This window comes from Dreissena polymorpha, chromosome 12, assembly GCF_020536995.1.
Source record: "Dreissena polymorpha isolate Duluth1 chromosome 12, UMN_Dpol_1.0, whole genome shotgun sequence".
Taxonomy (NCBI): domain Eukaryota; kingdom Metazoa; phylum Mollusca; class Bivalvia; order Myida; family Dreissenidae; genus Dreissena; species Dreissena polymorpha.
In genome coordinates this window covers 36,702,805-36,726,663 of record NC_068366.1, presented here as the reverse complement: position 1 = coordinate 36,726,663, position 23,859 = coordinate 36,702,805, and the positions used below count along the sequence as shown (strand labels likewise).

The 23,859-nt window shown below is 37.4% G+C and overlaps 2 protein-coding genes across 3 annotated transcripts; both read right to left on the bottom strand.

Moving 5' to 3' along the window:
• Nucleotides 1–5,168: 5,168 nt before the first annotated feature.
• LOC127853397 (tripartite motif-containing protein 2-like) lies at nt 5,169–11,007 on the bottom strand. 2 transcript variants are annotated; one of them, XM_052387909.1, is made up of 5 exons: nt 10,015–11,007; nt 8,391–8,657; nt 7,941–7,955; nt 6,680–6,836; nt 5,169–6,322 (listed from the first exon to the last, which is right to left on the bottom strand). In XM_052387909.1, exons 2-5 carry the CDS (start codon nt 8,521–8,523, stop codon nt 6,064–6,066), a joined length of 564 nt encoding a protein of 187 aa, XP_052243869.1. In that variant the 5' UTR covers nt 8,524–8,657; nt 10,015–11,007; the 3' UTR covers nt 5,169–6,063. The 2 variants fall into 2 exon arrangements, with proteins under 2 accessions (XP_052243869.1, XP_052243870.1); XM_052387910.1 differs by lacking the exon at nt 7,941–7,955.
• Nucleotides 11,008–11,490: 483 nt separating this feature from the next.
• Nucleotides 11,491–15,226, bottom strand: LOC127853396 (uncharacterized). The gene is made up of 5 exons (XM_052387907.1): nt 14,834–15,226; nt 13,651–13,865; nt 12,769–13,411; nt 12,193–12,591; nt 11,491–11,870 (listed from the first exon to the last, which is right to left on the bottom strand). The coding sequence occupies exons 1-5, from the start codon at nt 15,152–15,154 to the stop codon at nt 11,538–11,540; spliced, it is 1,911 nt and encodes a 636-aa protein (XP_052243867.1). The 5' UTR covers nt 15,155–15,226; the 3' UTR covers nt 11,491–11,537.
• Between the last annotated feature and the right edge of the window lie 8,633 nt (nt 15,227–23,859).

Genomic DNA, 23,859 nt, shown 5'->3' with positions numbered 1-23,859 from the left:
TTATAGCGACTGGCAACGCCTAATTTTGACTGGAAACGCCTCACGATGACTGACAACGCTTCATAACGACTGACAACGCTTCATAATGACTGACAACGCCTCATAACAACTGACAATGCTTCATAATGACTGCCAACGCCTCATAATGACTGACAACGCTTCACAATGACTGACAACGCCTCATAACGACTGACAATGTTTCATTATGACTGACAACGCCTCATAAACGATCACGCCTTATTATGAATGACAACGTGTCTTAATGACAGATCACGCCTCCATTAGTTATTCGTGATTTAGTTGTGATTTATTTTCAAACAAGGTTATGTTTCAAATGTTACGGACACAACATTCTGAATATATCGCTTCTAGATCATGTTATTATAATTAATTCTATCCAACAGTTCTGCATTATATAAAAAAAGTATACAATATAGTTAAGAAACTAAATAACTCTCACCATCCAAAAAAATGAGTCTGGGATTGAATCCGGATCGCCTTGGTGAGAAGCGTGTTTACCAACAACTGCGCTGAATAGACATGCACATGCATAGCTAAAGAAACTTCAGCGTACAGTTTACATAGTAATGACAGACCTATAAAGTCGCGCTAGTCAAAAATCATAAAAAGCGACATTTAAAGTTATGGTAGCCAGAACTAGCACATGCATATCTCTGTTTTCCCATAGCGAGGCTCATTTTGTCTTTCAAATGAATTGTGATGATGCATTACTTACTGATAAGCATTTCGTGACAGCCGAGATATAGATATAATAGGGTCGCATGATTGGACAACATGGCTCAATGCATGAGCGGTTTACACAGGCTTATCTGGGACGAACATGCATAATTCCCGGTTTTTCCATTATGCGACTCATACCTAATGCAGGTGTTTCGAGTTTTAACTTTTAAAGCGAAATAGGTTCGCCGAATAAATGCCATGGGTGAATCTTGGTCCGATGTTCTACTGTGCGGTCGTTAGTTACGAATCTATGACGACATTATCAGTGTGTACTTTGAAACAGCAACCGACATTGTTTGCTATTATAATCATTAATTATACACTGATTGTTACACAGGACTAAATGTTCGGTACACTCTGGGAAAATGAGAAAACCCACTTCGGGCCCAGTGGCATTATAGTGACCAGCCATGCATCCTCAAACTGTGTGCGGCTCTCAGCCTTCGGCTTCGGCTTCGGTCAATATACGATTTGGGGCTGCCTGACAGGTCAAGATTATATCGAATATCATTCTTACGCACTTTACACTGCATCCTATTCCCACAGGGTCCAAATATGGAACGGCCGCCGTTTATGCCATTTTCCTTCCTTTTCTTTAAATCAGAGTGTGCAATGCTAACATAAGTTTTAAAGACCAATGTCTTATTCGGAAAGTTGTGATCAACGAGAGCGCCGATGGCGTTGAAAGCATAGTTGCAAGACACAGGGAAGGTGCTGCTGAAGTAAATGTTTAGGTCAAAATATACTAAATAGTTTCCTTATATGTTTCAATGCAAAAGCGACTAATTTAAGCGAAAATAAATACAACATTTTGCACATAGAGACCCCCATAATCATACCTTTTCTTGACGGGCATTCTTAGCTGAATCGATTTAAGCAATAAAAAAGATATGTCATGTTCAAACCAAAAAAGAATTCGACTCAAATCAAAATCGACTTTTTTTGCACCTTCTTTTTTTCGGCCGTTTTCTAGTGAATTGTAACCTTTTGCAGTACCATTTTTTTACTTAAATCTCTAACTTTATCCTATTTCAGGTATTTAATAGTTAACACCTATGCTTACCCTATCAATGACAATATCTCCAAACGATAAAACCAGATCAACATTCTAAAGTGTAAAACATGCCTTCGAGGAAAATAAAATGATTTGTTTAGACAGGGACCTATACAGTATAGGTCCCTGGTTTAGAGAGTACAGAACAGACTCGATTATTCATGACTGGATTATTTAGTTTATTGTAACCTTAACAATTTCTGACATCACGAGTCGCCTCCCTTGTTGGTTCATGCTACCAAAATGTTCTATTTTTAGAAACGGGAATTCCACATCGTAACGAATGTGAATGGTTACAAAATAACATAACTATGAAAATAAATACGTAGAATTATATTATTTCACGCATACCATTATGCAACCATCCGTTTTCTTTTCGGACTTGATACATTTACGGCATTCCATTTAATATTTTACAACACTCGTCCAGATTCCATTAAATTCGATGCCACATTTACCGTTAGCTCTACTCGTAACGTTAATTTCTGGCTCAAAGTAAATCATTTTAATTTCAATTAACACATCTCTATTACTTTCATACTCTACTTCATTAAATCCATAGAAAGGCAGATCAGAATCCATGTCATAAATCAGAAAACATGTATCGTACTCCGCTATTTTTTCTACACATTTACAAAGAATGAAAGTGCTTTATGCCCCACTTCCTGTTAAAAATATGTTAATTTCTATTCTATCTATAAACCAATGAAATTCTACATGTCCTTAAACCAGGGCCTAATGAATTTGACCTCTCACAGAACAGTGAACAAAGGAAATAGAAAGTAGGTGTGAGATCACTATCAACCAGAACAGAATTGTTTTACGAACGAAATTTGTGTTAGTTTCTTAGATGGTTTTTTCACGTAAAACGGTCTTAGAAAAATTCACTAAAAACGGTGTCAGCAATATTCTTGGAAGAAAACGCTAGAAAAACGTTTCTAAATAAAAAAATGTTAGAATTACCATATACTATATTAAATAGATATTTCGTCTGATTTTAGATCAGGTAAGGCTTCATAATGGTCAACCTTTCTATGTCGGTTTTCGAAATGTAGCTCTAACATAAGCATTGTTGCGTAACCGCAACTATGCTAAAAACCCAGTTGACGAGTGACGTCACGCGCACCTGCAAATATTAGACTCCGCCCACTGGTTGGCAAAAAGAGGTGAAAGCGCATATAGAGAAGGTTGAAATAATCGTCGTTTTTATTGATAACAGGGACCTATACAAACAGTACATGTTTGTATAGGTCCCTGTTGATAATCATGCACTATATCAAATATAATTTTACCAACTATGTCTGAATAAAACATAAGCGTGCAAGGAAATGCATTTTTGGAACGATTACATTGTTGTTATTATTAGTTTTTTACTATAAACGAACTCGGGAGTGGAACACAATATACGAGCTCGGTATATGAGGTTACCATAAAAATCTCTTTTTGGCACATCTTCGAGACCATTTTTAAGATTTAACATTCTCAGATATTTAAATTCTTTCAGAATAAATCAAATTTAATGAGCACAAATAAGAATGTAATCAAAAAGCAAATAGATCAACTTTATTTATGCGACATATAGTAATTTATTCGAACATTTATGCCTGTAAAATCCTTACCTTGTTACACATTAAATGAACTTTCTTCATAAATGTAATTGTTTTTATTTAATTATTCAAACCAATTTTGACACGCTTTGTTTCAGCCTTTTTAACCCGGTGTTTTATTGCACCCTTGTTTATCATAAACCAATTATCTCGTTATGATCGGATACTGTCCAAACAATTACAAAGAACACATGGTGTCCACAAATCCAGGGACCTATTTGGGTCCCTGCATAAACCACATGTGGCATACAAGTGTCTGGTCATTTAACATCATTTATGATACCTCCATGTCATCTCTTGGCATATTGAGCGATCATCTAAGCAAAATTGTAAAGCCAAAATACGAAACTGGTGCTTTAATAAAATATGTTAACATATTAAAAAAAATGAAGATATTTGTCCGAAATGGATTAGCAGTAACTAGTGTATATATTAGCCAGTTTAATCATAATAATACAGTGTTTAATAACTATAAATTAAAAATATTGTTCAATTTTACTGCTACCTAATTAACGTATTTAACGAGTACCGGCAAATGTAAACTCGGCTATTACGTGTTATGATTGCCCATTTAACACCGGCCGCATAAACTGTTAATCTATTATGACCGCTTGATTAAAGGCACGCAATTATTGATTTAACACCTGTTTGCTAACATGTCGTTGACTCAATCGTTAATTGATTTGAGTAAAAGATGACATTTTGTATAAGAGCTGGCGTTTTTGTAGATGCTTAATCATAATGGCTGCAACGGCTAAATTAACAGAACAGAACAAAAATCGCTAAAAAGCTTCTTTTCTCGACGACAGAGCTCTACGGAACGCAACACAGACGGACATAATGTCATTCTTCAAAAAAGTATAAATAAATAATGGAATGTAGTGCTGACTCGTATGTATATAATGAGTATATAGTGCTGATGCATGTTTTGTTCTTTAGCGCTCTGTGTTACCCTAAAATGTGCTACGCTAAAACGTGCTGATATTTACTAAATTCTATTTGTTATTTGTATTTGCAACTGTTTTAAAATATTCATAAATTAAAGTATTAAGGATAAATTTGTTTTTTATTAACTTATAAATTCAAACGCAGAAAGTAGTGCGAAGTAGGACGGAGTTTAAGCAATATGTGTACTCTTCAACTGGAGGTGAAAATGTACTGCAGCCTTGTTCGTAAACAAAAGTTTATAAGAAATCGGATGGCTCGAATTCCGGATGGCTTGAACTATTGTTGCCGGTCCCGACGAGTTCGAGCCATCGGGTTTCGACTGTATAATGATTACCGGCACACATTAGACTTCTAAACAAATAAATTAAGATATGTGTATTATGTCCTTATATGAATAAATAGATTATAGATACAAATAATAAATAACTATAAATAATCTATACCGAATGCATTTCCATAATTTAGGCATACCTGTGCAATTAAAATGGTAAGTCTGGATGTTTCGTATAGTCAAACAATAAAAAAATGAACATAATGTATAAAAGTTATGCATTTTCAAAATTAAGATATGAAAATAATAATAGTACATTAAAGAAAGATATTCATGCAGTTTACATAAATATTACTGCATTATGGCTTTTTGGCCACTTGGACAAGAAATAAATTTATTTATTTTATTAACAAAGTTCATGGTAACTTCGCATCATGTAGACAGCTTTACATTTGAAACTGTCACCACAACTGTTCCCTGCGTACCGTTTTGTTCGTTGTGAGTCATATTCAATTTAAGTTTTCAGCAGAAGTAAAAACGCAAGGCCATCTGATGTAGTTTATTCAATATTTAATAATATCTGCAATTGTTCGATAATTAAATATCACAACGATTGTAACAACACATTACACAATGATTTTTGTCAGAGGTCACAGATGGGCTCTTAAGACGACACGATGATTTACGAAAGCAAATGCACTGTTGGCGGAAAATGTCTTCCTACATATACACATGCTATTTCGGAACGACTCTTAACGCACGTTCATAACCCCACTTTTGTTACCAAGACACTCAATCACGTTTTTTCACTTCATTCAATCTGCGGCGTGGGTGTTCGTCTGCGACTCGAATTAGGTCTGCTTTCGTGACACTCGCACGATCTGTACCGGAAGATCTTCATACTGTGCTGTCCCAGAATGCTATACTCCAGCGTTATCAGGTGACCTTCCGGTCCGAGTGCGCATGCCTGGACAGTTCCGATGTCGTCTGTCGGACAGAGCAGTTGCTTGAGCAGGATTCCGCGCTCCGTGTACTGGTTCACCGTGTGGTTCAGGCTGTCGGCGACTATGATTTGGTCCGTAGGCGTTCGTAGTACGCCACTCGGCATCACAGTTAGTCCTTCCGCGTTCGCAATCGGCTCGAACCTGTAGAGCAGAGTACCCGTGTAAGAGAAAAACTTTATTTTACAATCCCTGGGGTCACTCACAATCACTTCGTCTTTATTGTTCAGCGTTATATGGAATCCCGTGAAACCCTTTGATAGCCCGCCTATTGGGAAGGCGTGAAGCAGCTTGCCTCCCCTCCTGTACACTTCGACCGTCCGCCTTGTTGTAGAAACAACGATGTTGAACTCCCGGTCACTAGCAATGGCGTATGGTGGCTCGCACGTGGCGAATTCAAACTTGAACTCGTAATGTTCATTAAACACTTGGACCCGCTTGTTAGTTCTTGTCGGCGACGGCGATGTCTCCATTTGCCAAGACCGTGACCCCCGTCGGCTCATCAAACTGACCTTTCGCCGACCCCTTTGTCCCAAACTTATTCTTAAAAACGCCGAAATTGTTGAACACCTGAATACGGTTATTTCCGGTGTCGGCCACGAGAATGTCGCCGTCGTCGTTAGTTGCTAGACCTCGTGGGTAGATGAAGTCCCCATTTCCTTTGCCTTTGAGTCCCACGGTAATAATCCGCTTGTCCGGTCTGCAATGAATGCGCATGTGTTATTTGCGATAAGGAACTGGTATTTCGTATCTAGGAGACGAATGTTATTTTATCTTATTATTTAAATATGAAAGCAAAGCAATCAATTGCAAGTGTTTGACTATTATAATACCATAAAGTCTACTTTAATTTTCATTATTTTGCAATACATTGTAATTCCACTCATGTCTTGAGAGCATTACATCGAGACGGTGTATTGATCCCACGTGATAAAGAGAGGCCACAATGTTCCCACCAAACATAAACAATTTCAAGCATGTGCTCTTATACAACCGTGCATGGATACCTAGCATTGGGGAGTGGGACAAATGCACGAAAAAAGAATTCAGCTCTTACTTTTTCCTTTTGCCCTCGCCAGGCCGGCTCTCGAGCTCCTTGAAGTGCAGGTCGTCCACACTGCGGCACGTGGCGGCCAGTCCCTGAGAGAGGAGCCACGCCTCCCACTGGCGCTTGTCCTCGTGATCCTTGATCATCTCCACACGGCAGTCGTGCACTGCGGAACGGAAAACACATCAACAACGATAATTGTAGCGAAACGTACAATACCACCAGAAAAACTCAGCATGGTTGTTTAAAGGGGCCTTTTCACAGATTTTGGCATGTTTTGAAGTTTGTCATTAAATGTTTTATATTGATAAATGTAAACATTGGATCTAAAAAGCTCCAGTAAAAAATCAAGAAAAAAATAAAAAAAGCAAAAGAAGTAGCCCGCTGCAGGGCTCGAACCAGTGACCCCCGGAGTCCTGGAGTAAAAAACAATTAGACCGCTCGGCCATCCTGCCAAGTATATATGGATGACGTATTTTATACTTTATATAAGCAATCTTCGTAGTTTCACAAAATTAAACGACAACATCAGAACTCTCCAAATTATTCAATAGTTTCGCGTTGCAACGATTTATAATTTGCAGGTTTTTAAATCGTCAAAAGATGCATATAATGGCTTTATTAGACCATGGTAAATGTTCAGTATTACTGTTTCCTCACAAATATCATAACTAAAACGAAAATTTGCGAATCTGAACAACTTTTTTCAATTTTGTCAATTTACCAAAACGTGAAAAGATCCCTTTAACATGTATTATTATTTTATCATGAATATCAACACATTGATCATCGACGTCGACATCATCATCATCATAATAATAATACTACTAATAATAATTAATAATAATAATTATAATTATTATTATTGTTGTTGTTGTTTTTGTTGTTATTTTTATTATTATTATCATTATTATTATAATCGTCGTCGTCGCCATCATCATCATCATCAACAACAACTACAGCATCATCATCCTCGTCGTCAACGTTATCATCCATATCATCATCATAATCGTCGTCGTCATCATCATTGTCGTTGTCGTCGCCGTCATCATCATCGGTATATACATCAAGTACACAACTATCGTCGTCGTCATAATCGCTACTAATAATAATCAGTTGGAAACACTCGCATTTAAAACTGGAAAACGCGCAATGAATCTAGGCAAAACTAGCATTTGCAAATCTTTTGGTCATAACTGACCTGTACAAAATATTCTAGCTTTTCTATAATTCTAATTTCATCAGAGCATCATACCATTTTTGTACTTACAACACAAAGTCGGCTCTGAAATATAAGATAACTATATATGCATTATGCACACAGCTCATGATTATATAGAATCCGGTTTTCTTTTCCAAATGTTGCTTGAATGCACCAGCGCCCGGACTGATCAATGATCGCAATATAAATGTATAATAAAGGTTCATGCTTTGAAATCATACTTCTATTAAAAGTGAATGGTAACTGAAATTTGCCGTAAGATGTTTAATATGAAGGTAACCAGAGAAATAAGCCATTGCATATTTGCTATTGGCCAACAGACGACTTTTGACAGTGTTTTGATGGTAATTTCCTTACATTTATGTTTCCATAAAGTTTATGTGATAAGTATCGGGTTACACAACTGGTTTCGTGTTTTAAATCACTGGATAGCTTTTTTTACAGGCGGATTCAAGCTTCCATAGTACCCGGTCAAAGCCCAAAGTTGTGGCAGCGTACCTTTTGGTCGTCGTTGAAACAAGTGCGGTGCGACATCGTGATAGAGATCTCTGTTTGTGCGCGCCGGTGTCTTCAGTTCCGGGGACGTGTAACCATGGGAATACAACCGGAAGTGCGATTGAAAGTCTACCATCTTAGATCACGTGACCGTTCTTCGAACACGGATGATTTCCGGCTTATTTGGGATGTGAATCAGCTAGGTCTGTGTCCGCAGACTTCCGACTTCCATCGAGCTCTATATCTCGAAGCTAGAACCTAGCATCTAGCCTACAAGATTGTCTTTGGATAAAACATGCATTTTAGTCGTTATATTACAATATGTGTAGCCTAAGCCGTATATGTTACTTAACGTGTATACAATAACGGTCTTTTTCTGATTTAGCGTGGCAAAAATGACAGCTAGACATGTTGCCTTAGTGCACTTTATTGCTTTCTGACTAAGTCATCTCTAAATACAATCAAAGTGAACAGCCGCATTAAAAACACTCAATTTTGTAATGAAAACAGTAAGACACAAAAAACGAAAAAAAAACGTGTCGATTATGACGATAATGATGAATTAATTGATAATGACGATGGTGATGCCAACAAAGGTGATGATAACACTTATGATTGTGGCATTGCTGATGTTGATGAAGAAGAAGATGATCATAATGATGATTATTATAGAGAAGATGATGAATATGCTGCTTGGTGGTAATGATGATTATGACAATAATGGAAAAGGGGAGAGTGACGTTTCATGTTACTGCACGTCGTTGCTATATGTACGGTTGTCTCGCAGTTAAATCAAACAATGACAGTGCATTAAAATCAAATATATTTGCGAATGACAATTCGTATTCGATTGTGGCAAACGTAAATATTTGTAAAGCGTTAATCATCGCACAGTAGCCTAGTATAGAAACTTGCATACCGATAAAGTTATCTGAACACTTGAGCTCCGCGTAGCACCTACGAACTGAATGTCAATACATCTACGTGTCAATACATAATAGCTTTAGTTCTATACTTGTAAAGGAACTTCACAATACTTTATACAATTATTTCACAATTATAAATCTGATTATAGCTAGATCAGAATGGACTAGTGCATTATCTTTTGTTGATGACTCGATGTAGTTTTTGCTGACTGGGAATTCGGGTCAATACGGATATACTTTGATTGAATTGTCAACATTATACATGTCTGATTTAAAAATGTATACAATGTACGTTAATGCGATGTTGTTACAAAATGTAAGACATTATGAATGAAAGACAATTTTACTCCTGCACTCCTGTCGCCAATGTGCATGAGTTTTATATCATAAAAATCACGCTTGGCGCGATGTTCTTGCATTTAATAAAATATAACTATGATTATGTTTCATTTTGGATTTTTAACACTTTTAAACATAATTATCCAGTATATGAAGTTTTACCTATCGTCAATACACTCACTACATAAGTACATGTAATATTAATACATTTTTACTTAGTAGCTAATATCAATTTTATTTTACCGTAAAAATATATCTGCATTTAAAAACAGTAAGCATAAAAACCATCTAATAGCAACAACATTGATATTTTTAAATCCCATATTCATCTAATACTGAAAGGAAATTTAAATCCGCCTTACCTCGACAACACCAATATATCCAAACGGTGGATCGATTATGAATCTATCGATCACTGGGATAGATCGAAAGAAGCTTTTTAAACCGGCGTAGGCATTACTATTAAATTTAATCGCTGTTTTAAAGGTGTACTATTTTCCGTCGATAGTCGCGATTTAACTCCCTTGTTCGAGAATCAACAAATGAGTCGCGAGTTAATTCTCTTGGTTGAAGATAAACGGCGGTATCGGGAGTTAACTCCCTTTTAGATAGGATTAGATATTTAATTGCAAGTAAACTCCATTTTTTGAAGATGTGCTTTTCAGTAGCGAATTAAATCTATTGTTTATGCGAGTTAAGACTCTCTTAGTGATAAGTTCTCTTGTACCGAGCTAAATGCCCTGTTTGTAGATTCACTATTTTATTAAAATACAATCGATTATTCGGGGATTTATTATTGTATCGCGAGTTAACTCCCTTATTCGTGAATTTACATTTTATTTAAGAATTAACTCTGATTTCAAGGTAAAACTATTTTTTTGCGATAAACTCCCTAGTCTGTGGTTTACTATCTTATCGCGAATATATGACGTTGTCAAGTATTACAACGCGATTTAATTCCCTTATATGTGGATGAACTGTTACATGTATATCGCGAGTGAACTCCCTTGTTTCATTTTAAACCCCGTGTTCGCGGATTAACAGTTGTATTGCGATTTATCTACAGTGTTCATTTCAGAACTATTCTGTGGCAATAATGTCGTCTGCGTACAGTCTACGAACAATATTGAAATGAACAATTTGACGTTGTTTCATGCTTAGATAAAAGTAAACAGCAAAGTTTATGTGAACAACGATCGAACTTTGATCATATTCGATTGCAAATAATTGCTTAAGATAAAGTACTGTCACTATGAAACTAGGGATTTTAATTGAAACAATATAAGCTTAATTCGGTTTGCTGTTTGGTCCTGTACAGACGAAGCGATTTTTTTTATTAACATATATAGTCACATATACTTTCGGAAAAAATACCGCTATAGTTGATATTGAATATTGGTTTTGTTCGATAGAGCAATAATTATTGTAAATTACACTTGTAACAATCTAAGCAAAGTATTATCATTTTCATGAAATCAAACTGTAAAAAGTGCTTCCATCTATTTTAGTAAGTCTCTTGGAGAACCGGACTTCATGCAATGTAGTCCGCACATGCTAATCTGGGAAGACTTGTTTTGCCTAGACTGCATGTTCGTTAAGATGAGGCTTAACAGCGGACAGTGTCGTCCATGATTAGCCTGTGTGGTCTGAACAGGCTGCTCTGGGACGACAGTTGACGCACGTGCAATAAAGTCCGGGTTACCCAAAGAGCGTCTCAATTTATTTTCCTGATTTTCAACTATATAACCCGATATCGAGATTGTAAATGAAACAGTCAATATATATATAGCCATTTGCGGCTTAATGAAGTACGCAACAGACCTTTACAAGATAAAAACAAATATATATATATTTAATATCATTAATTTGCTTGACAAAAAACCGTCTAAAATTTAGAATCTTGCGCTTCAATTCTGCGATATGGCTCGTTTTTAACTCGGACATATTTCTTCTTGGCAACTCTTGACTCGTGTTTTTGTAATCTATTGTCGTCGTCTGCTTTGGTGAAGTCATACTCAAATACGCATGCGTGGTAACTGTTTCCGGCTTGAACCCGAACGACCCCTCGCGGGGCAAGCTTCGTGACGTCATACGGGTCGAACGTCTGCACGTACATGAGGGATGGGACCCTCTGGTGCTGACTGCCCCAGTCCAGCTCGAAGTAGTACCCGTACACGTTGCTCTTTGTGCGCTGACCGTTCGCGTTTGGCCAGTCTATCTGCGGCATTACAAACAGGAGACGTATGCATTATCACACATAATAACACAGTTAAAAGCTACATATAGAGGGATTCCTCTAATTGGTTAACAATGGGTTGATTACTGACCTTGACACCAAACAATTTTGAAGCAAAAAACATGTTCTCTTTTTACAAACAACATATACTGTATAAGGAAGTACGTGTTTTACGCCTCGTCGTATTATGAGTGAAAAACGAAAAGGTTCTCAGTCAAGAATATGGCCCAAATTATTTTAAAAGTAAAGTTATGAGTATAAGAGACACACATGTTATTGACGAATAAAAACTGTTTGAACGTACTGTATACATTTGTTGCAGCCCATCCAGGTTATACCCAATGACGACCACTGAGCGGTTAAAGCTCGAGTGCATTGAGCAGTGGGCGATCACAGGCCGCCCCATGTCGGCGCGCACTTGAGTCCGCAGCGGGGCCGGCTGGGAGTCAGTGACGCACGTGAAACTCGGGTCCCAGGCCATTGCGACCACCTTTTGCGGGGCAGTTCCGGCCGCCGTAAGCACGCTGTCTACACGCGACTTCTTTATGGGATTCAGCATCCGATCCAGCCCGGAAGCTTGTTCGTCCACCGGAAGGCAGGGGTCGGTGTGTAAGACATCGTAGACCTCGATGTTAAGCCAAAGATCCACGGAGACTGACTTATTCTGGAGGGCGTCCCTCGCGTCTGCTAATGCATCGAACACCTGGTACACAAATGACGTGATATATATTAAACATTGTTATCCATTATAACGCAACGGACGTAAGCGCTATGGTCCATGGATTTCAAAATAATTCGCTCACCATGATAATGATTGAACGCGTTAAATATTGCGTGCACTGAATAAGAGTACGACTTCTCTTTAATTTAGTGTAACTACCTCAGAAATGCTGTTCCAGAAAACTTGTTCGTACGTGGTGTTAGTCGACAGGACCGGTAACTGTTCCCGGAGTACCGCGAACAGGCCAGGGTCCGCCTTGGAGATGACCTGTGACCTCTGCGTGACCCAGAACAGACCTGAAGTCCCCGAACCTTGACCGTCCTTGACCGAAATAATGTCGCAGAAACGGGCCAGAGTGCTGAAAGCTTTGACGTGGTCGGTTGATGGTATTCCACTCAAAAGTTTGTTGGTGTTCACTAAAGAAGTCAACCCGAAAGTTTTGTGGTTTTCATGGAGTAAGAGATGTAATTCCGAGAATAATTTCCCGTAATTCGTCTGCAAAGCGGTCGGTTTGTTAACATCCGGTAGCATGACGTCATCCGACCAAAAATATCCCACAAGTGGGTACTGTTTAAACTTTTTGTTGTTTGACTGAATTATCCGCTGAACGAAAAGTAAATAAGAAAGTAGCACAGGGTCTTTGTTTGGAACGCTAAGAACTGTCATGGAGAGCCGAGGAAGTCCGAAATGCACCGACATGTTGTATCCCTGCGCCACAGGCAAAAGTAGTTCCTGAGAGTCGACCCCCGAAAACGCGACAAATACTACTATGACGTCCACACCCGAATAATTACAATTAGTGCTGAAACGAATACCCCGTTTTGGTCACATATTAAAATTTTAATATACGGATAAAGCAAAAAAAGGACCGAACTTTCCCATAAATGTGTATCACATTATTGAATGTATAATTAATGTTGTGTAAATTCAATTTTGGCTGCTAATGCTCCTAATACATAATTATACATTTGGGTGGAAATTGAGTTCAGTAAAAACTGCGTCCGTTAGATAATGTTAATGATAATTTAAAAAGTGTTTTACTTCAAATCCTGAGGTATTACGATGCGGTAGTAAATCCTGTCCGAGACAATCATGACGTCGTAGTCCGGACACACCAACATCTGTGACGTGTTGAAATTTTCCTCGGGCCCGTAGGTGGCGAGGTGTGTCACATGACCACCACGTGACTGAAGTAGTGCTAGGGCATCGTCTACACAGTGCGAGGTGTTGCCGTCCTCGTGGCGGGAGTAACACCACTGAATAGGTCAGCTCTTTTTGTTAGTAAGTTACGTACATCTTCTACTTAGCTTTAAAATTACGTACATGGTGTTGATATTTTATACCCTCAATCCCGCAAGCAGGTTATGCCGGTAGATCGGGTGAATTAATAATGGCCAACTCGCTTGCGTGACGAATTATTCCAACAAATTTTTAGGTTCGTGATTCAAACTAACATTAATTTTCCGTATGATATCAAATGATGATATTTTGTAATATTCCTATACCAACAATTGCATTCGTTACGGTTTTTTTCAACGAATAATTTACATAAAATCTAACTTAGTAAATACTAAGTTCTAATTAGAACCAGCAAGTTCGGAGTCTGTTTTTATTTGCGAGCGTTAGCTCACAAATAATGCAGATGCAATTTTGCAAATCAGTACGGGCTTAGCTATGCTAGGAACCGTAACCCGTGACTGCCTGTGTGGATAACTCCAGTAAAATTTAGCAGACGACGAATGCTAAAAGCGTCTGCTCTAACCACCGCATCTGCCTTTTTCTAACTGGTACAGAACATAGTGTGTATTTAACAGCTTGTAAGTCAACGTCGGCCAATCTAGTGTTTATCATTGAAATCTGTACATATTGGGTGCTTTCAGGGAAAACGGGGCTTAATGCATGTCAATTAAGATAAGCCTGTGCACACTGATAAGCTGTATCAATGATTTGAAAAAACAAAACACATCTCGACCTGTGTTTTAAGGCACACTCTTAATAAATTTGAATGGGTTGTGGTCATTTCAAACGTGCGATATAAAAAGCTATAGCATAATTTTGAAAATTGAGTTGCGTCTAAGATTATACAACAGCGAACAAATTCAGTGCCTTTAGCGCTTTGATTACACTAATATGCCAAGTTCTATGTGTATCATTAGATATGCCCATTTCACAACCACAACCAAACAGCTGGCACGCGCGACTTTCAAAGTCCTAAGACTCTAACCTGGTAATCCGGGTTGCTCAGCAGTTCATCTCTGTCCACAAACTGGAACAGCGGCGCACGAAGAACCACAGTATTCCCACCTTGTTCGGAGAACTCGTGCAGTGTGGCATTCCAATCACCAGACGTAGAGCGCGATCGGAACCACGCACCCGTCACTGGATACGGAGGCCCAAAGCTGCAGCTTCCGCGTTGAAGAAACCAAGTCAGTAAGACTGAAATCAGACATGCGTACATGTACGCAATCATTGTTTGAGCGTTGAATTCTATATGAAGTGTGAGTGGTGTGTGTATCTGAAATCTTATCTTAGTGCCCATCGACATGTCAGGGCAGCTATCAAATGCTACACTGCGAAGAACGCACAGGTGTCTCACACATGTACATTACGTATCGTTACTATAAATAGTATAAAATTTATTTATCACTTCTACGGAAATCATATCGTGTATTACATTTGCACAACTATATCTATCCAGTATCCTCTATCCACTGGAGTGTATGCGGTGTTCAGGGTAGAGAACTTACTGTGTTGCTTGGTAGCAGATCCCACGGAAGTTCGGGCACAACTGGTTCTCACCTGACACTGAACTTCTGGTTCCGGGATCTTGACCCAACCACACCCTGGTAACCGCTTCTGCAAACCGCGGGCAAAACGAAGGGGGCTGTCAGGAGAGGAGATGGGCGCCGCCAATTGTTGCGTAAGACCGTAAGAACGGAAATTTTAAGACAAGAAAAACGCGCACTCGATTTTCTGTCTCAAGGGTGGTTACTAGGTACTGGAGCTAATCCACCAATCAAGCTGTCAACGAAGGAAACAACATTATGAACATGGAACGTAAGAACACTCGACGCGTGCGGCAAGATCCACGATCTAGCTCGGGGACATCATCGGACTCAACCTCCGCGCAGAGATTGGTTTCGAGCATAGCTCGATATCAAATCCCTGACGTTATAACCAACCACGTGATAATAGCCGTGCAAGTAGTTACAATAATTTTCGCTTACAGTATCAACGCCAGGGACACGATTTCCCGTTGTTATTATTATTTTTTTAATTTAGTTTTTTATAATGAACGTAAACTTATACACTAGTTTCAAAATAGAAGAGAAAGTGATACTACTTTTAATAATATAATACTCAACAAATAAAATTCTCCCAGATCTGGAATGATTTTCTTGTTATAGTAGTGTTGATCACCAGTAGCTGTGGGGAGATAACCGCGCGTGGAGTATGAATTGGACAAGTCGAATTCAGGTGGCTAGAAACACCAACAAACGGAGAAAATCAACAGACAAAGGCCACACGATATGGTTAAGCGGGGATGATTCAAAACATCGCCACAGGGTTGCTTTCATCGTTTGGAAGGAGAAAGTCAACAGCGTAATCAGTTGCATCCCAGTCTCATGCAGGCTCATCTCTATCCGTATCTCAGCGAGACCTCACACCATCAACATTATTCAGGTATATGAACCTACATCAGACTATGAAGGCGAGAGGATTGAACAGTTTTATGAAGAATTAGAGGACACCACGACAATATCCCGAAGCAAGACATCATCATCGCCCGAGACGACTGGACCGCCAAGGTTGGACCAGACGTCTACCAAGACTGGTCAGTAACAGGAGACAGATTTTGTATAAGGGAGACCAATGACAGTTTGCTGCGACTTCTTGAGTTCGCCAGAAGCCACCAACTCACACTGACCAACACGCTGCACCAACACAAACCGTCCAGAACAGCGACCTGGTATGCTCTACCCGGACAAGAACACAACCAGATCGATTTCATACTCGCCTGATAACGGTTCGAGTCAAGCATTAACAAGGCGAACACAAGTACGTTTCCTGGCGCAGACAATGGGAGTGACCATGCTCACCGCCATCAAGCTGAAGCTAAAGAACAAGCGCATCACAAAGAACCCTCGCATTGGATTTGTGTTGGAGAGACTGTAAGATCCAGAGTTAGCAGATGCATTCCAAGCACGGATAGGAGGTAAGTTTGCACAAGGTAAACGTAGACAATTAGATTGAAAGGATCACCAACAACATCAAGGAAGTCCTGCTGTCATCGGCCGAAGAATTTCTATGGAAGAACAAGCCATGGGTGACCACCGAGATCATGGACTTCTGCGAAAGGGAAGAGAGCTGAGCAATGACAAATACACCAGTCAGGACTCGAAGACCAGAGAGCAAACAGGGAGATGAGGAAGAAAATGAAGGAGGCAAAGGAGGCGTGGATTGAGGAGCAATTTATCAAAATTTATAAAGAGATGACTTACAGGAAGCAGTAAGACTGATTGAAAAGTAGGACCGTGGAACTGCTGTACAAAAAGCAGACTGGATTCAGACCTTTGCGGGACACAGTGGAACAGATCAACAACTGCAGAGGCATCAATGAGATTCACCTGCAACACTAAAGTGAACTCTTCCTCAACTACATCCACTTCAACAAAGCTTTCGATCGCTTGTTGCATAATGCCTATGGAAGGTTCTGAGAAGGTTCAACATTGAAGAAGGGCTGGTGCAAGTCATTCAAGAACTGAACGGAAACGCCAGCAGCGCATTACTTCTAAATGGACAGATTGGTGACTTCTTTAGGACATCAGCGGGCGTCAGTCGGAGTTGTCTGCTCTCCTCCGTCCTGTTTAACATTTTCCTTGAGAAGATAATACGGGAGACACTCCAAGACCACAAAGACTCCATCTCCATCAGTTGCAGACCCAGCTCCGATTTGAGATTTGCTGATGACATTACCCTCATGGTTGGTACAAGCAGTGAACTCCAAGACCTTACCAACAAGCTCTACGAAAAAGCAGGAGCATACGGAATGGGGGTCAGCAAGGAGAAGTCGACGATCATGGTGAATAGCACGAACAACACCAACGCAAACATCGCGATGAACGGCAAGAAACTGGAAGAAGTGACCACCTTCAAGTACTTAGGAGCAACCCTATCTAAGGATGGTACCCGCACCGCTGAGGTCTGAATAAGAATCGCCATTGCAACTACAGTCGAAACCCGATGGCTCGAACTCGTCGGGACCGACAACAAAAGTTCGAGCCATCCGATTCTAATAAACTTTTGTTTACGAACAAGTCTGGAGTATATTTTGACCTCCAGTTGAAGAGTACACATATTGCTTAAACTCCGTACTACGTTGTACTACTTTCTGCTTTTGAGTTTATAAGATACTTAATAACTTTATTTACCAATATTTTAAAACAGATACAAATTAAATCAAACAAATATCATATAGTAAATTATATCAGCACGTTTTAACGTAGAACATTTTCTAGAAACACAGAGCAGTAAGGAACAAAACATGCATCATGTATCATTAAATGATGATACGCATCATTTACATATGAGACAGTGCTACATTTACTGATTTATTTTTAAAAAAAATGAAGAAAAACTTAATTTCTGAGTGCATTAATACAAAATGTAATCTTTTACTCAAATCAATTAACGATTTAGTCGATGACATGTTTACAACCGGTGTTAAATCAGTTATTGAGTGCCTTTACTCAAGAGGTCCTAATCGATTTACAGTTTATGCGACCCGAAGCGAATTCGAGCCATCCGAACAAAAGAACGTGTGAAAATTGTCACCGGGACTGATAAAACAGTTCGAGCCATCCAATAATTCGAGCCACGCGAATTAGAGCCATTTGACACAATTTTATATGAATATATAGCAATAACAAATCGGTGCTTTGATGAGAGTTCGAGCCAACCGGAAATTCGAGTCAAGCGAGTTCGAGCCATCGGCTTTCGACTGTACATAGACTGATCAGATTATGAACAAACATCTTCATCCGCTTCCCCACCAATTAAAGGCTCGTACAAGTCCCAGATAGTCTCCATCCTACAGTACGGCTGCGAGACCGGGACGCTTCATGCAGACAAAAAAGGCATGAAACAAGGCATTTGAACACAAATGTCTCCGAAGACTGCTTCGTATCTCCTACCTGGAGCACAAGACCAACGAATACGTCTGGATCATGACAGCAGCACTTGTCGGCCCACAAGAGCCGCTCCTAGCAGACGTCTCCAACGGTAATGTCATTGACGTGGTTGATAAATTTTAACTTTTTAGGAACGGTGTTGAATTATACAGGAAATTTTTAATTAAACGAGGCACATTTTGTGGGTAAAGCTTTTAAGGCAATGAATACATTGTTTATTGTTTAAATGTAATGACTTTGACATAAAACCAAAAATATTTTGTCAATTGTTTCACTCTTTTGTAGGTTCTATATTAAATTAGTAAAGTATGGGGTTTCACAATGTCAGATTATACTGAACGCATTCATTTAATTTTTTGCAAACGATCGTTACAAGTTAAAATAAATACATGTAATGTAACTGTTGGTTTCCGGACGCCCCCCCCCCCCAAGACGTTTCCTTCCCAGACGTCCCCCCCCCCCCCTTCAAGACGTTTTCTCCCCAGACGTTTCCCCCCCCCCCATTTTTGTTTTAGTGCAGACGTCCCCCCTCCAATAAATGTATAATTGTTTGGTTGAAGTAAAATCTTGATTTATTATCAAAATGATTATTTTGTTTTTAATTAACTTTATCTATAAAGCTGTTTGAATGTGTGCATGTTTCTTGTTTTATAATTCTTTTTGGGGGGGGGGGGGGTTAACTGTGTAAGGATTGCATGTAAATCATTAGTAAGTGCATGTTGGTGTACTAGTGGAATTAAAAGAATATTGTCAAAATCTTACTGAGTATCTTATACATGTTGCTCATTTGGGAGCACAAACGCAACCAAGAATAATGTGTCATCAAGACCCATTTTGAATACACAATTAACTCCTAATTTCAGTTTGAATAAACCTGGGCATGGTTGTGGAACTCTAGTTGTTTGTTGTTTTGAATCCAATTATATAGGGTCAATTGGTGAATTGAAAAATGGTAAAATTACATTATATTAATTACAAAACTGTTTTCCTTGTAACACTTAAATATTATAAAAAAATAAACTTTGTAACTGTCAACAATTTTTTTAAGCATTCATATGTTTTATTATCGAATTATTGGATGTATCTGATATTTTAATTTTTACTAATAACTAATTTAGACTAATTAAAACAGAATTCCTTGCACATTATTTCATTATTAATAATATAATGAGCAAATGTAATCAAAACTTATTGATATTTTAATAATTTAACTCAATGATATTAATAATAATTTAAAGCAAAAAAATAAAACTTTTTTATTAAATGAATTTGTGGAATTTAAGGAATAATTAATAACTTTACGAATTAATATAAAATTAAAAAATCAATTCAAAGCAATTTATTAATAATAATTAAAACAGTGATAAACTATTTTAAAATGTTATTGCATGATAATGTGCTAATCTCATCTTATGAATGACTATCCTTCTTCAAAGATGTCACCTAATCTCATCAATGCTGATTAAAGGGCCTGTATATTGCACCATAACTACCCCTTTACACAATAGCTGTTATCTTGTAATATAAACTTGCTAATCCAATTAAAGCTTGTATATTCGACCATAAGTGCCTGATATATTGTTTAATGGTAGGTGCGTTTTGTTACTCAATATTAGCGAAAACATTTAAATGCGGTCACATTTTTGGGCTACAGATTAAATTAATTTTTAAATTCTTAAAATGAGAAAATGGGGCGTGGTCAACTATTTACCTAATTAATAGAATATTGAAACAAACTTCAATATCTCTCATAACTTTCTTATTTTTTGCCTGGTTTTGGAAATATTTTCATCCTCGAGTTTCCTTTAATTTTTAAAGAAATTTTTTGAGAGGTAACACCTAAGTACTACAATTCAATGTAAAATGTTCATACTAGCTGTATTGGGCAATAATAATTTAAATGTTATGTAACAATTTTATTTACTCAAAATAAAAATCCCAATATGATATTTTTTTTAGTCAAAATAATTTGTTTTTCAGTTAAAATTTGAATATACATGTATAGTTATTATTCTTCATTAAAAATCACAACTTATGGCTTATCTTCATTATATAGCTATTATTTGTAACATACTATTTCACTTAAAATGATCATCAAAGAACATCAAAGGTTTGCTTTTACTCAATTTATTAATACAATAGTTATAATTGTTTTAATTGTAGCATACTATTCCACTTAAAATGACCATCAAAGAACATCAAAGCTGTGCTTTTACTCAATTTTTCAAGGATCTCAATTAATGAAAGAAAAATTTCTGGCACTTATAAGAACAATTGTAATTAGATCTATTTAATTGGTAAAATTTGATTGAGGCTTCCCTTAAAACAACCATAAAGAATCACTCAGTTACTTTTTATCACTCAGGACTCAACTTACATCATTTTTTTTAAATAATTTATTATTAAGACACATAAAATGCACTGAATTTTAATACTAATCGATAATGTAATTTTTTTTCACGTATCTAATATATATTTTCATATTATGTGGACGTTTCATCTCCATTTTGGGGCCTAGGGAGGAAACGTCTGGGCACGGACTCTAGATTACACGGATATGAAACGGGACCGTTACGCCAAATATCTTGTTGTGTCTAAGTCACGTGACCGTGTCGTAACTATCGATCTTCTATCGAAGCGCCGAGGTTATAAATTTGATGTACCCACTCACGTATTTTGTTAAATTATAGTTTCATTTCTAGGCCGATTTTGACAAATTATATATCATTACAAAGCTTACGTAACGCAGTTTTCAGATATATAAATATATATATAGTTTTTCTTCTGATTTCGGCAGCCCGGCGAGTTATAACTTTAACTTTTGCAAATAACATACCGTTTTGGAGTTTTAGAATCTAGATTTACGGTTGACATGTTCGTACTTTATACATAATTGTAGCGTTTATATTTGGAGTTCAGTTTTAAAAATAACATCTTGCTTAGGAGAATAGAATTCTGTATACGATAGAAAAAAAAATTGTTTAAAAACGAAAGTAATTAAGGAATGAAGGCGGGAAAATGTAGCGCGCGTTCCTAACGCACTGAACTGATGCTACGGTCTTGGCGATTATGCTTTTGTTTAGATACCGGCCATTGAATTTCCTTTGCCATGATTATTATATTTTTTATGAAATATATTGAAATATTTTGTTCTAGAGACATATCCATAAAGCTAAGTATTTATGAAGCTTAATAAATTTACGATTTCATCTCTTGATTATAACACAGAAAGGGTGTTAATTTTATGATGAAACAGCGTATACAAATGTATAGCGGACCCTCTTGATATTTTTCGGCTTTGCATACTTCAAATATAATGGGTGTCAAAACATTCATCGTTTGTTGTTTATTATCAAAAAGGTAATTATGTAAAATTATATGAAAGGTTATTAACCATAAATTATCAATTAATTAAAATTATTTAAAGATTCTTGAAAATCACGGTCAACTGTCTATGCATGTATATTGAAATATCTTTATAAGTTAACAGGGTTATAAATATATAGAATTCTAAATTAAAACTCTGTATTATTTGTATTTTTCGGAAAGATTATTTAACTCTGTTGTGGTCAAATGAGAATGCTGTTTTTAATTATGTTGTTCCGTACACTACCATACACTCTTTATAGGACTACGAAATGACGGAGTTTTTTTACCGGTACCCGCTAAATACGTTAAATGTTAAGTATTAGATTTTTTAAAGGTTTAAAATGTACATGTATAGGTATTAAGCACTTATAATTATTGTGATCTAGCTGGCTGACATCTATACAGTATTTAGTTTATGGCAATCTGTATGGGCAGATGACTATAAATGTTTTCAATACGCTACATATCTTATAAACGCAAAATTGAGTATTTGGCGTTACATTACTCCAAGAAATGACCACTAATACCACGAGAAGACATGGAGGTATCATAAAAAGTGTAAACTGACCAGACATTGCCACCTGTGGTTAGGGACCAATATACAAGTATAGGTCCCTGCTGTGGCGTATGACACCATAGTGTTATTTAGTATTGGTCGGCACAGTATCTGATCATAACGAGATAATTGGCTTGTGCTGAACACAGGGGCAATAAAACCACAGATCTATCAATAAACAAGATTATTGAGATATCTTTTATTGAACACCGCGATAACAATGCTCAAACCATGGACTCTAGATTACACGGATAAAAAACATGGCAACATTCTCAGAATCATCACTGCTTTATGTGTAATCACCTTACAATTCGTCTTAAAATAATTTATATATTTGAGTTGAAGACGATGTACTGTTGTTTAAGTCTGAATAAACTATCTGTCTGCCTGTCTAAATCCAAGCCGTCATCGTCCCGGTGAAAAAAAATCTGATTTTCAATAGTTGGACATGATGCCCTGATGTCAAAATACGAAATGACCCGCGTAACACAGACCGTGATTTTCAAGAATCTTTAATAAATTGATAATTTAAGGTAAATAACATTTCAAATAATTATACATAATTACCTTGTTGATAATAAATAGCAAACGATGAATGTTTTTGACACCCATTTTATTTCAAGTATGCATGCAAAGCCGAATAATATCGAGAGGGTCCGCTATATACGCTGTTTCATCATAAATTTTACACCCTTTCTGTGTTATAAACAGGAGCTGAAATCGTTACTTTATTAAGATTTATTTATAATAAGCTTTATTGATATGTTTCGTGAACAAAATACTACAATATATTCCCTAAAAAATATAATAAGATGGCAAAAGAAATTAAATGGCCGGTTTCTAAACAAAAGCATAATCGCCAAGACCGTAGCATCAGTTCAGTGCGTTAGGAACGCGCGCTACATTTTCCCGCCTTCATTCCTTAATTACTTTCGTTTTTAAACAAATTTGTTTTCTATCGTATACAGAATTCTATTCTCCTAAGCAAGATGTAATTTTTAAAACTGAACTCCAAATATAAACGCTACAAATTGGTATTAAGTACGAACATGTCAACCGTAAATCTAGATTCTAAAACTCCAAAACGGTATGATATTTGCAAAAGTTTAAGTTATAACTCGCCGGGCTGTCGAA

What these genes read in the sequence shown, in the direction of transcription:
- LOC127853397 (XM_052387909.1), bottom strand. Translation starts at nt 8,523, where the DNA reads ATGGTAGACTTTCAATCGCACTTCCGGTTGTATTCCCATGGTTACACG. An exon ending in GGCGAGGGCAAAAGGAAAAA is followed by an intron (nt 6,323 to 6,679) that starts GTAAGAGCTGAA and finishes CATTCATTGCAG; the next exon opens with ACCGGACAAGCGGATTATTA.
- LOC127853396 (XM_052387907.1), bottom strand. Translation starts at nt 15,154, where the DNA reads ATGTCGATGGGCACTAAGATAAGATTTCAGATACACACACCACTCACA. An exon ending in TCTGGAACAGCATTTCTGAG is followed by an intron (nt 12,592 to 12,768) that starts GTAGTTACACTA and finishes TTTGTGTACCAG; the next exon opens with GTGTTCGATGCATTAGCAGA. An exon ending in GGCTGCAACAAATGTATACA is followed by an intron (nt 11,871 to 12,192) that starts GTACGTTCAAAC and finishes GTAATGCCGCAG; the next exon opens with ATAGACTGGCCAAACGCGAA.